We start from the raw sequence: 13,912 nt of genomic DNA on the forward strand, positions 1-13,912 counted from the left end.
AACTGTGTTAAAAAAAGTGAAAAACCTGAATCTACCAAGTAAGCTGTTCACTAACCCCTTGAAGAACCACCCTCAACCCAGGATGCAACATAGTTTTTTCTGAGTGAGTGAACAAGAGGGCCATTCTGCTGAATCAGACCAGCGGCCCATTGGTCCAGCATCCAGATAGGACACGAAAGACAAGGCCTTCCCTTGATGCCGTCTCAGCAGCTGCGCTACAGGGCTAACCAACAAGGCACAGAAGACCTAACTGGTGCCTCCTAGTGCTAATGTTGAGGTTCGCCACCACTGAATATGGATGCTCCCTTTACTTTCTTAAAAAAAAAAAAAAATATTGGGTGAGTAATAAGACAGAAAAAAAATACAGATTTTCCATTAATCCCCTTGTTTTCTTTCCCCCCCACCCTTTCTCCCCCCCTTATCTTAGACTTCCAACAGTTTTCCAACCCGCTGTCCACCTCTACATCTAATATCTCTATTTAACTTCTATAATTAATTCTTATAGCCTTAATTACCTTCTTTAAATGCTTTCCGTATTAAAATACATTTCTAAACCATAAATTACATTTCTAACTTATCTATATTTCTTGTAAAGATCAACATCTCCTCTCTAGTTATTCAGTTAATAATTATCTAGCCCCCATAACTCCCCCTTCACGTCCCATTTCTTCTCCAAATACTGTTTCAATTTCCCCCAGTCATTAAAAAATTCTTCTGAATTCTGTTCTCTTAGCTTCCTCGTTAGTTTGTCCATTTCTGCCGTGCACAGCAATTTTTGTATCCAATTTTCTATGGATGGTATTTCTTGCGTTTTCCAGAGCTGAGCATATAAAATCCTTGCCGCCGTTGTCATATAAAATACTAGTGTTCTGTCTTATATGGGAACCCTTTCTAAATCCAAATTTAGCAATAGCAATTCTGGGCTTTTACTTATTTGCCTTTGTAAAATTTCTGACATAGCTTCTATAATATTCCCCCAGAACTGCTTTGCCATTTCACAAGTCCACCACATGTGATAAAACGATCCTTCGTGTTTCTTACATTTCCAGCATTTATCTGACATTTGATTATTCCCATTTGCTATCTTCTTTGGCGTTAAATACCATGATGTTCCCTTTACTTTCCATGGCTATTAGCTATTGATGGACCTCTTCTCCAGGAATTTGTCTAACCCCCTTTCAAAGCCACCTATGCTTGTGGCCATCACATCCGCTGTTGACAGTGAACCCCACAATTTAATTACCTGTTGTGTGAGAGGGTTAGCCTGGAACTCAACATTTAACTGTGCACAGGTAGAGTATAGTGGGAGGTGAGGGTGAGTGTTTTGGGGGAAAATATGATTTTGTTCAGTTCCTTCACACAACCACAAATGCCCTTAACAAATGAGAAACAGAAGCAGGTTTTAAGGTTTTTGTTTTGTTTTTTTGGTTTAGTGTTCAAAAGCAGCTTACAATTCATAATGAAATACTGTTAGGAATAGTCTACACACCTGCCAAAGTATGAGATTAACAAACATAAGGCACATTTAAAACTCGGTAGAGTTTCACAAGGCACATGATTACACTGAGCAAGAGAACTGGGTGAAACCCTCTCCCAGAGTTCCCAGTGCAAGAAAGCAGAGCGGAGAAGCAAGCAAGCAAGCAAGCAGGTAGATCTTAAATACTGGAGCGTGCTCAAGTACAAGTACAACTCCCAGGACATCTGTGTGAAGCATTTCGCAAGTGTTCAAGCACAGAAAAACATCTCCCCAGAGGAATTAAGATGCATTTAAATGAATCTTTGAAATCGGTAACAAAGAAGCACTGTAAGGATTAAGTTTCATTATGTCCATTGGGTTAAAATCCCTCTTATTTATTGCAGGTAACTAGAATATAAATTTAAAAGGGATAAGATCTTTGCCTTGCCAATCAACACAACAGGATCAGAAAGGCCATTCATTGAGAAACATGAGAAAGACTGCAGGAGTACTTCGTGGGGTATATTTAGTGAGACTCACAAATCCTGAATGCAGAGATGCATACAATGATTGAAAACTGTACAAATTGCTTCCAGCCAAGCAGTTATTTTGTTCCTTATAAACATTCTCTACTGATTGTAAGACACAGGGCTTGCATTTAGCCACAGCCATCTACTGTTCTTGGCTAAAGAGATGGAAAAAAGACAACACAACAGGAAAGATGGAGTTCTCCAATACACCAAGAACTTCCGCATTTTCCTAAATGCAATAGAGATAAAATAAGGGAACAGTATCAGCAGCAGTGAACAGAGAATGATTTGATAAAGCCTGAAATGCCTGTGGGTAGCGAAGATTCTAATGGAAAAACAGTTAACTGTTTTTATCAGATTCACCTTATAAACACATCAGGAGTTACAAGGAAAGTGTTTATGCTTAGTTTCAAATTTTAGGCTATTTCTTTATTGTACAGAGTACTTATAGTGTAAGCACAGTTACTCCAGTCTAAGCCTCAACCGGGGCATGTATGCAATTTTATGGGAAGACATTCTGGATAGTGGACTGCAATGGACACAATGAGAATTTTCTGGAGACGAGGAGTCAAAATGAACCCCCCCCCCCAATTTGTTGACACTCACAGGGAGCAAAAAGAATTTTATGTGCCAAAAACGTTTCATAAGAACCAACAATTTCTCCATTTTGAAAGAGAATTTCTTAAGAGATTAAAAGACGCCCCTCCCCACAAAGTTTTGTTAACAGATATATGGAGCAATATAAAACCACACTTCATCATAACTACACCATGCCAATGAAATTTTATGAGAACCAACAATGTCTCCATTTTGAAAGAAAGGAGAAAAAAAAGAGTTACACAGAGATATCTCACACCGGAAAAGGGAAAGCGCTCATCAGCAGTTTAGAGGAGGATCTGTCAGGAGTCATTCAGGGCTCCTGATCCTGCCTGACTGCCCTCTCATGTTTGATTCTTCATACCACAAGTGAGGCAAGCATGGAATTGAGTGAACATGAAGCAACCAGGATACGAAGCAGCCAATCAGATTAAGACATGTTGAGAAGGCAAACGAAGAATGAAGGCAATGAGTCCTGGAGAGGTATAGTCCAGCCACTGAAGGTCACAGCGACATCACATTTCAAGACAATGTTCCAGTAGGTAGGACCATTTTGAAACAGACTCTATGACATGGGACAGGACTCGTCGGCTTTGGATTCTGTATTCAAAACAGTAGCCCCAAACTGAACCTGATGTGAGCAGGTTTGTCAATAAACTGTAATCTTTTCATATTGTAAAAAAAGGGATGCTATTTAGCAAAGTTTTACATAAACTAAGTTTGACATATTAAACTTTCTTCCTGTTCTCCCTCTCTGGACCAAGATATGCATCAGCAAACCAGTTCCATATTTCTCTGACTTCTTAACCAACTGCAATTGATCCTTTCGAGATAAAAAACCTTTTGCTGCTGACCAACTACTGCCAAAAAATGCAAACAAAAGCTACCGTGCAATCCTAAGGATGTATACTCCAGAGTAATTCCCACTGAGTTCAATGGTACTAACTTGCTGGTAAGTTGCTTAGGATTACAGCCTGAAGCTCAGGTGCTATCCTGACTTGATACCTGCTCTCAGTCCCAAATCAAGACTCCATTCCATAAGAATCGCTGGCACAGAAAGACATCAGAAGGAGTTCATTCACAGCTTAAACTGCCAAAGTTTAGTTTTATGAAAAACAAGCTGCAACATGGTATTTTCAACTTGAAAAATGTAGTTGTAGAAGTTATCAACTTGAGAGCGTGTCCAATATCTCAATGAACAGAAATCAGCCTGCCAAGAAATTCAAAAAAGAACAAACCGGCTATCCAAAGTATAGTTTCCTGCTGAAAACTTCCTCATTAGATGGCAACAGCTTATGAAGAACATGAGTACGTGTTCCCACACAAGCTATTATCTAAACAGAACAAAGGCTATATATGAGATCAGCTAAGTGTGCCAAGAACATCTTCTTGAGTGCCTCTCAAGGTTCTATCAAATAACAATGGGTTAGGAAAACAGCAGTGGGATTCACTTCTAACTGTGTCGGGCTCTTTTCCATCTCCTCATGAATATGTTTTCCTCGTTTCTACGGGGGATCCAAGTACCTTCGCTTCCCAGCCATGAAATTACAGTATTTGTCATTTGAAAAAAATAACCAAGAATTTCTTTCTCTGAATCAGCACATTCATTGCAAGTCTGACTAGAAAATAGTTGTGCAAGCATCACCGGCATATGAGATTGCACTCGTGACATGCCTAGTCAATGTCCAACTTTTGTGGCCTTCCTTTGCTTTATTTTCATATTCTGAGGAGGCTGACTGCCATACCTGGAAGTTACTCCAACATGAACAGAGAAGGGCAGTGCGAGAAAGGTTTGAATAAAAGCTTCAGTTCTACAGGAGCATGGGAGAAGTTTGTGAAACCAAAACCAAGAATTGCAGGACAAGAAGAAATGGAACAGCATAAGTGAATAGCATGGTAACAGGGGGAGTGAGAGAGATAAGAGTAAGGGTGCAGACCTCTGGTCCGACTTTTCAGAACTGTATATGCATTAATAATCCTATGATGCTGATTGTAACTTCCAGGAAAAGAATTATGCTCTCGACAAATATTTGCATAATATAAAATGGAAGCTTGTTAAATAATGGCACTGGGTTGAAAATGAATGAGAGTGTAATCCAATGGTTATTTTACAATTTACTGGTTAAGGAGCAGTTCCACTCCAGCAGTTTAAGATGTACTTAAAACACAGTGAAGAAAAGTCCTCCTGTAGGCCCAGAAAGAGCATCTGCATAGGTAAAGGCACGGCGTGTCATCAACAGCTGACCCAGCAGTTCAAATAAAGAGGTGAGCAAAGCTGAGCGAAGGCACCAACAATAGAACGTACAGCTCTCTTTTGAAAACCGAACGCAGGTCATAGACAGCAAGGTCCAAAAAGAACAGTAAATTTCAAAATATCTATACTTTTAAAGGACTGTGGTTAAAAATAAATAGAGATACCAACTAAGCACTTTCAGGGAGAGAAACTAGTATTCAAGTACGAGCAATGCTAATGATAACCGAAGGGGATTCCCAACCCACCACCCTCCTAGCATTATTTTATCACAGTGAAATAGTTTAAAATGGTCCTCTTCATATCAGTCTCAGTAGTGAAGGGCTTAAAACACCCTTTTAACAAGGCCTCCAATATCTCCAACCCTAGAGTGAATGCCCACTCTTGTAAAGATGTGCCAGCTGCCCCCTTCCCCCCTAAAAGCAGACAATGACTTCAGCATCCTCAGGCCAATTCAATGTCTGCTCAGGTGCTCTTTCCATGAGCGACAAAGCACAGGCAGGTCAACTTAGTATTTCGCCATACTCCTTGGAGAGGGCCTTCTGACACTGTTGTTCCATAGCTGCTGTTTTCACACCGTTTCCATGCCAGGCTTCTCCAGTCCCTTTCACCCCAGCAGGACTTTCTGCATGCGGCGTGCAGCAACGATGGCTTCGTCTTCCGAGTCAGACTCACTCTGGGAAGTAGAACTCTGAGAAGCAGAACTGCAGGGTGAGGAGCAAGTCGGGGAACACAGGTAGTGCATCAGCGGAAGGCGGTACTTCCCACAGAAGTCGACAAATTTGATCTGCCGGACACAGCTGTCAAAGTAGACGCCTAGGGAAGAAGAACGATAATTTCTAAGGCAACAGATGCTTTTGTTGATACTGAAAATGTACATACGGTATCTTGATTCACACAACTACATTCCTCCTCATCTTTTGTGCTCGGTGCTCACACAAGTAGCCTGTATCAGCAGAACATGAACCACATGTCACCCATCTCTGCCTGCAAGTCAATCTTTGCTGTCCTAAACCAGGTGAAATCAGAAGACGCAGGCTAGCTGGCTCTTTTAAGTTTAGGGAACCTTTTTAAGAAAAAAAAGAAGAGGGGGAGGAGAGCTGCTGGCTGGTCGTGACTGGAGAGAAAATACTGGACAAGATGAAGAATGGAGGAATGGGCAGGCCGTAAAAAAATGCATAAAAAATGAAAGTGGGTCTATGTTGCATGGCTAAAGGTAGGTCCCAGATGTGACAAGGCTGAAGAAAATTTAAGAACAGCTGGCATGCCATTTCTGATTAACAAACAACATTCAGAAAGACACAGATGTACACTCCAGATTTTCTTGCTGAAAGCCAAAGGCAGGGGCTGTGACATCCATTTTGGCGCAAGAACCAGTTTAATTAAACTATGCTTTGTGTATCTTTTGATGGCCTATGGCAGGGGTGGGCAAATTGCGGCCCGCAGGCCACATGTGGCCCGCCACAGAGTTTTTTTGTGGCCCGCCAAGACAGTCAGAAAAATCCGCCTTGAACCGAGATTTCCTTCTAAAATTAAATATGCTTGCAGCTATAGATGACATGAAATTAGCACAATAAATAAATTGAATAAAACTACCACTATTTTATTTAATTTATATTTATTGATTTTTATGATACAATTTATACCTTTTCTGAAATGCAAAGTTAACTAATGAATGCAATCATTTAAAAAGGTGCGGCCCTCCGCTAACCTCCGCTCCCACAAAGTGGCCCCCGAGCCAAAACAATTGCCCACCCCTGGCCTATGGCTTCCGATAGAACTAACTGATTGATTCACACTAAACATGAGAGTAGAAATTAGTTCCTAAAGCATTCGGAAATATATGTTCAGATATAAAACAACCAACAACAACTTGGTCTCTCGGAGGATGAGATGCTTTTGTGGCACAAAGATTACTCCACGTTGAGTGTAAAGTGCAGAACTCACCTCCACATTTAGGGTTGGGACAATTGCTGGCCAAGTCTAGGTACACGAGGAGATTGCCAGGGAGATCGCTACGCGTGTAGGGAACATTGCGAGTCTTAATGGTGCGGCCAGCCAGTTCCTGGAGACTTGGAGGGTTGTACGTCAAGTCGCGGACAAATCGCACAACCAAAGGATTCCCGCGTAAACTCAGTTCTTCAAGGTGGACTAGATTGAGGATCTCCCGAGGAAGGTAGGTCAGCAGGTTATTATGGAGGCTAAGAGAACGCAGGGAAGGCAGCCTGGAAGTCAAAGAGGGGGAAGAGATAAGGCAGTCTGCCCGTCTTATCTCTTCCCTCAGGAAAGCTTCAGGGAACTGATCTTAACACACTCTAGCAGTCTTTTCACTGTCCTCTGAACTTGACAGAAAGTCACAAGAGAAACTACAGCAAGGTTTGACATCATGTCCTGAAGCTTCTTTTTCTTTATTGTTCTGTGACATTCAGCCTGAAGAAAAGTTCTGCCGAACTTCGAAGCTTGCACACTATGATGTGTCATTTAATTGGTCCTAAATGAAGGCGTTATGAGGATTGTGTTCTGGGTTTTGGGATTTTTCTTTCAGAGCAGCCTGGCTGTCAACAACTTGTTTATTTATGTAAGGGAAATACACTCCGAAGGCCCTGCAGAGCAGGACATGAATCGCTCCCCTCTCCTTCCTCCCGCATACCTGGCAGCCGGACAATCCTCAAGCCCCATCCATTTTCGTGACTTAAAGCTGAACCAGCTCGACACACAAACCAGCCATGAAGACTGGCTACAAGACACCGAGGGCATCAGGACTGCTGGTTTGGTTCCGTTGCTGCAAAGAAGACTTCAAACAGCAGAGAGTAATTTCTTCATACGTCACCTAGATCCCCATCCAGTCCTCCTCCTTGCAATCTCTTCCAGAGGTCTGAGAAGGGGTAGGAGTTGAGACTGAGGCACAAGTCTCAGGAACATTGAAATTCCTGACACATTTCTACCATGGACCCAGGCAGAGACAAAGAGCATCATTTGTGAGGATGAGTCCATCCAAGCTGCACGGATGCTGGAACGCAGAACATTTGGGCTAGAATCATAGAATCATAGAGTTGGAAGGGGCCATACAGACCATCTAGTCCAACCCCCTGCCTAGTGCAGGATCAGGCTAAAGGCTAATATGAGTGTAAATGGCTAGGGGAAAAACCCACCCTGGGATTTTTTAAAAACAGTGTGTTTTGCTGCCTTGCATCTCATCTCTGTCATTCCTCGCCCCAGTATCCCTTTTCCAGGCTAGAAACATAGAACTGAGACATCAAGAATAATCTAGTCCACCCCCCTGCACAATGCAGGAAATTTACAACTATAGCCCCCCTCAGCACCCCCCCCCCCGTGACCTCTGCTCTATGCCGAGGCAGGCAAAAAACCTCCAGGATCCCTTGTCAATCTGGCCTGGAGGAAGACTCCTTCCTGACCCCACAGTGGTGACTGGCATTACCCTGGGCATACGTGTGAAAGGGCCGTGAGAGCCACCGGCTCACCCCTTCATGCACTCCCTCTCCCAATCTGTGTAGAATCACAGAGCCATCATGGCTGTCAGGTGGCCAGCTAGCCTCTTCTCAAATACCTCCAAGAAGGGAGAGCCCACCGCTTCTTGAGGAAGCCTGCTCTAATTGTCAGGAAGTTCTTTCTCATTTTTAACCCAAAATTTTCACTAACATCACCAACAGCCAAATATCACCTCTCATTCACCTCCTCTTCAGACTGAATGTACCCAGCTCTTTCAACGTTTCCTGATAGGACTTGGGTCTCCAGACCTCTCGCCATCTTTGTTGCCCTCCTTTGGACATGTTCTAGTTTGTCTGCTTCTTAAACTGTGGGGCCCAAAACTGAGACACAGTATGCTAAGTGAGGTCTGAACAGAGCAGAGTAAAGCAATACCATCACTTTGTGTGATCTGGACACTATTCTTCTGTTGATACAGCCTAAAATGGCCTTTTTAACTGCTGCACCACACTGCTGACTCATGTTCAGTGTATGACCTACTAAGACCCCTAGATCCTTTTCACATGGACTTCTGCGAAGGCAAGCCTCCACCATCCTATAATTATGCCTTCGATTTTACCTAAACGCAGAATTTTACATTTATCTCTGCTGAAATTCATTTTGTTAGTTTTATCCCAGTTTAGCCCACATTATGTCAAAAAGAATATCATGCAAAGCCTTATCATAAGCCTTACTGAAATCAAGATACGTTCGCAGCATTCTCCTGATCCAACAGAGGAGCAACTCTTTCATAAAAGGACATAAGCTTAGCCTGACACGACTTGTTCTTGAGGAATCAGGGTTGGCACTTAGTAATCACAACTATGTTTTCTAAAAGCTCAAGGACTGACTGTTCCACGATTTGATCCAAAACCTTTCCAGGTATGGGCGTCAAGATGACAGGTTGGTAGTTACCTGGATCTTCCCTTTTCGCTTTCTTGAAGATGGGGACATTTGTCCACCACCAATCTTCCACACCTTAGCTGTTTGCCAAGAATTCTCAAAGATGACAGACGGAGGCTCCACAATTACATCCACTAGTTCCTTTAGTTCCCTCTCCACCTTCTGGAAGATGAAATTCTTCCCCCATTTCCTTCTCCATCTTTTGGAAGATGAAGTTGTCAGCAAGACAAGTCATGAATTTATTAGACCCTTACATTTTTGGCAGAGTTTGACTTCCAACAGATATCAGGTCAATTGAAATCTCCCATGACCACTAATGACCCCTCTTTGAAAATTTTGTAATCTGGTCTAGATGAGTATCATCCAAGTCCTCCAGGTCCCGCAGTTTATCCCTTAAGTCTTACTTAATATATGTCCCCTCTGTCAAGGACTCATTATATTGCTAAGGTGCAGAGAGTAACTCTGGCCACACCCTGTACTTTAACCCTTAAACTGCTGTCACAGTGGCAGCAATTTACCAATTTTTTCCAGCTATTTCTGTTTTAACAGAAATGGGGGGGAAAGAAGATGTGAGAGGGACAACAGGTATAAGTCTCCAGGAATATTCTCCCCCTTTCTCCGCTACATGGGCTAATAGTAGGTAAGAGGTGTAAATAGTGACCGTCTGCATACGAATGTGTGAAGGGTGAAGGGACTCCACTGAAAGCACCGTTTGGGCTGAGATGAAAGTTATATCTGTAATGCCTCACTAACACATTCAAGTCCACACATATATAGTAACCATCAGGAAAGAAAAGGGCACACAAGAACCTGCTCTCAACCCACCCCAATAAGATGATCTTAGGGAGATCATTCTCCATTATGGATAATGCTTCTGCACAGAAACATGGAAGGAGAAGGCCCATTTACACAGACAGCAAGATTTGCGCTCACATGGTGTACACACCACGCACACCATGGTGCATGGGGTACACACCATGCACACCTGTCACAGCTGCCCAGCATGTGCCTCAAAATGACTCACCTGAGAGAATCCAGGTACAGCTTGCTTGCTTCTTCCTAAGCACAACTACCCTCTAGAGCGAGTGCTGCCAAGTTCAACAGTAGTTCAGCTTATCTAATCACAATGGACAGAGATTCCAAATAATAAAATGGTGAAAGATACTCACTGGGCCAACTGAGGGGGGATACTTTGAATCTTGTTATCACACAGCACTAGATAGCTTAGCGAAGGCAGATTTGCCAGCTCCGGTGGGATTGAAGTAATGAAATTCCCTCCAAGATACAAAAACTCTAAACTGAAAGAGAAGTGACAGTCTCTTAGTTATCTTTCATTTCTCCCAGCTCGCCATTTCAACCCCACCCAGGGGGGAATCATAACAGTAAATATGTTTTCCAAAAAAAAACCCACGGGAAGAAGCAAACATGTATTAACATTAAGACTAATAATGGACTGCAGGCTATTTACAATGATATTTCAATGGCCAATCAAAAGAGGATTATCATCAAGAACTACAAATAAATATGAAATGACACCAGCTTCAAGAATTCTGTCAAAGTGTTTAACCATCAGCAGGGAAAAAGCCCCCCTGAACAGTTCTACATTACACAACTTCCAAACATTTAACCAGGTGAATGTCTTTCTGACATTCTCTGGAAGACCATCCCACAATGAGGAAGTCTCCACAAAAAGGCCCAAGAGCAGGCAGTAAGTGCTTGAACATGCATAAAAACAAGGGTATGCAGTAAATGGACGCTGGTGGGAAGAGTGGAGTTGCTACATGGGAACATCCAATGAGAAGTGATCCTGAAAGTATGCAAGTATGAGCAGCTTCAAAAAGGGCTGGGATCCACCTCTTGATTTGAACTTGGGGGGGGGGGATCAGACCACCAATATATTTATTTATTTATTTATTTATTTATTTCATTGGATTGCCACTCTGCCCTCCCCACGAGTGGGCTCAGGGCAGACTACATCATTTAAAACACAACAACAATAAATATACAATGAGCCATAAAATTTCATAAAATTCATAAAACATTATAAAAAATCTCAGTCAACTATAGTATAGTAAAAATAAATACCAATATAGCGTTGATAGGCATAATATAATATATAAATAATAACTGCACTTATATACCACTCTTCTAGACAGATTAATGTCCCATCCAGAGTGGTGAACAAGTTAGTAATATCCATTTAGCAACTTGCTGTAGATACTAAATAAGCTGCCACTTTTGCACCAATGGCAGTTTTCAAATTGTCTTCAAGGGCAGCCCCATGTAGAGCATATTAGTACAACCTAGTCTCATGGTAGCAGGGAACAGTATAAAAAAGCAACAAAAGGGGTTATTTAAGTGTTACATGCAGCCAGGGAAAGAACATGCAAGCACTTTATTGCCACTGCACTGGCCCAATTTTGGTAATAAAAGGTCCTGAAGCCTGACTGAGGGGGTGCTCAATCTGCCCAAGACAGACCTACCACATCAAGGGCAGGGAGCCTAACAGCATCCAGAATCAGAGGAGTTAGCTGTGTTAGCCTGTAGTCGCAAAATAGTAAAGAGTCCAGGAGCACCTTTAAGACTAACCAACTTTATTGTAGCACAAGCTTTCGAGAACCACAACTCTCTTCGTCAGATGCAACTTTACTGTAGCATACACTTTTGAGAACCACAGCTCTCTTCGTCAGATGCAACTTTACTGTAGCATACGCTTTTGAGAACCACAGCTCTCTTCGTCAGATGCAACTTTACTGTAGCACAAGCTTTTGAGAACCACAGCTCTCGTCAGATGCAACTTTACTGTAGCATAAGCTTTCGAGAACCACAGCTCCCTTCGTCAGATGCAACCGTTATGCTACAATAAAGTTGGTTAGTCTTAAAGGTGCTCCTGGCCTCTTTTCTCGTCAGCAGCCCGACTGGCCGCCTCGCCACCCGCTCTTTCTTTTCGTAGCAAACGCCCCTTCCGATGCCCGCGGCCCCCTCACCTGCTAAGCTCCTGGATGGCGGCAGGGATGCTGTGGAGGCGGTTGCTGCCCAGGCTGAGGCTCTGCAGGCGGCGCAGGCCCAGCAGGGCGGCGGGCAGGCGGGTGAAGCGGTTGCCGCTGAGGTTGAGGACGCGCAGCGAGCGGCCCAGCGGGGCGCCGGCCAGGCCTTTGGGCAGCGAGCCCTCGGCGCCCAGCCGGTTGTTCTTGGCCAGCAGCGTGTGGAGGCGGCCCAGGCCCAGCAGCTCCGCGCCCAGCGCCTCCAGCCCCGCGCCGCTCACGTCCAGCACCTCCAGCGCCGGGAACCAGCGCTCCAGGCCCGCCGGCAGCCCGCCCGCCGGGGACAGCCACGAGCGGGGCAGCACCAGCCGCCGCGACGCCGGCGACGCCGCCTCGTCCTCCGCGCTGGGCCGGCGCCCCTCGGGCTCCGCTTCGGCCTCCGCCTCGGCCTGCCCCGCCGCCGCCGCCATCTTGCTCGCCGCCGCTCCCCGCCCCGGAGGCTGCGTAGGCCGCAGCCCGGCCCGCCTCCCCCTGCAGGCCTCCCGCCCGCATGCAGCAGCCCGGCCCGGCCCAGGGGCCGTTTTATGGCCCGCCCCGCTCGCCAGGCAGGCCGCGGGAGGGAGGGAAGGGGGCGGCGGGCGGGGCTGAGGACGGCGCGGCCAAACCGCGCGGGAAAGGCCCCGCGCTGTCGGGGCAAGGCCGGCCGAGCTTTCGCCTCAGGCGGCTCCAGGGCTGCCCGAAGGGAGGCGGCAGAGCCTCGCCGGAGCGGGGGCCCGTGTCCCCCAGTCGCCTTATGGGCCATCAAATTATAAGTAATAATAAATTATTAAAAATGAAGGATAGTCTGTCTCGCTGGGCGACCCCCAGGGGTTTTATATCAGGCTCTGCCAGTGCTTCGGACGACCTGTTAGAAAGCCCTGCATGAATTCTTAATAACAAATCACGGAATGATTTAGATTTTGACATCGCAGTTATTGACACACAAAGTGGTTTAGGGCCTCCTTTGAGGCCCTGCAGCATACAAATGCTAATAATACAGGCTTTTCTTCCCTTTTGAGGTGTGGGGGGGTAACAGATTTTGTACTTGGAATCATAGGTTGGGAGGGATCTCCAGGGTCATCTAGTCCAACCCCCTGCACAGTGCAGGAAATTCACAGCTGCCTTCCCCCACCCCACACACACCTAGTGACCCCTGCTCCATGCCCAGAAGATGGCAAAACACCCCCAGGAACCCTAGCCAAACTGGCCTGGGGAAAATTACTACCTGACCTCAAAGCGACAATTGGCCTTACGCTGGGAGTATAAGAAAGGTCCGCAAGAACTAAGCACTGATACTGCCCGCCCTCTCATGATCTGCCCAAGTTCACAGAATCGGCATCGCTGTCAGATGGCCATCTGGTCTCTGCTTAACAACCTCCAAAGAAGGAGAGCCCACCACCTCCCAAGGAATCTTTTCCCTACCTGATCCCCATGTAGAGGAGGCTGCAGGAGAAATGTGTTGATGGACTTCTTCTTTCCTGCCTTCCTAAGTCCTACAGTCTTTATTGAGCATCTGGCCATAGACAAGCCATCCAGGGTCACTTCCAGACTCCAGCGCAGCGATCTTTATCTGTGCCTTTGCAGCTTTGAGATTGGACTAATGTAATGAGCCTCATTTGTGGCTTCCACTAATGACTGAAAATGAAAGGCGCTCACGTATGAGTAG

The 13,912-nt window shown here is 45.0% G+C and overlaps 1 protein-coding gene across 1 annotated transcript; it reads right to left on the reverse strand.

Annotated features, from left to right (window-relative positions):
* Positions 1-2,595: 2,595 nt before the first annotated feature.
* Positions 2,596-12,685, reverse strand: LRRC58 (leucine rich repeat containing 58). Its single transcript, XM_055002607.1, has 4 exons — positions 12,211-12,685; positions 10,393-10,521; positions 6,782-7,059; positions 2,596-5,650 (listed from the first exon to the last, which is right to left on the reverse strand). Exons 1-4 carry the CDS (start codon positions 12,675-12,677, stop codon positions 5,442-5,444), a joined length of 1,083 nt encoding a protein of 360 aa, XP_054858582.1. The 5' UTR covers positions 12,678-12,685; the 3' UTR covers positions 2,596-5,441.
* Positions 12,686-13,912: the final 1,227 nt, after the last annotated feature.

The sequence above is a fragment of the Eublepharis macularius genome, chromosome 18 (genome assembly GCF_028583425.1).
Source record: "Eublepharis macularius isolate TG4126 chromosome 18, MPM_Emac_v1.0, whole genome shotgun sequence".
Classification (NCBI taxonomy): domain Eukaryota; kingdom Metazoa; phylum Chordata; class Lepidosauria; order Squamata; family Eublepharidae; genus Eublepharis; species Eublepharis macularius.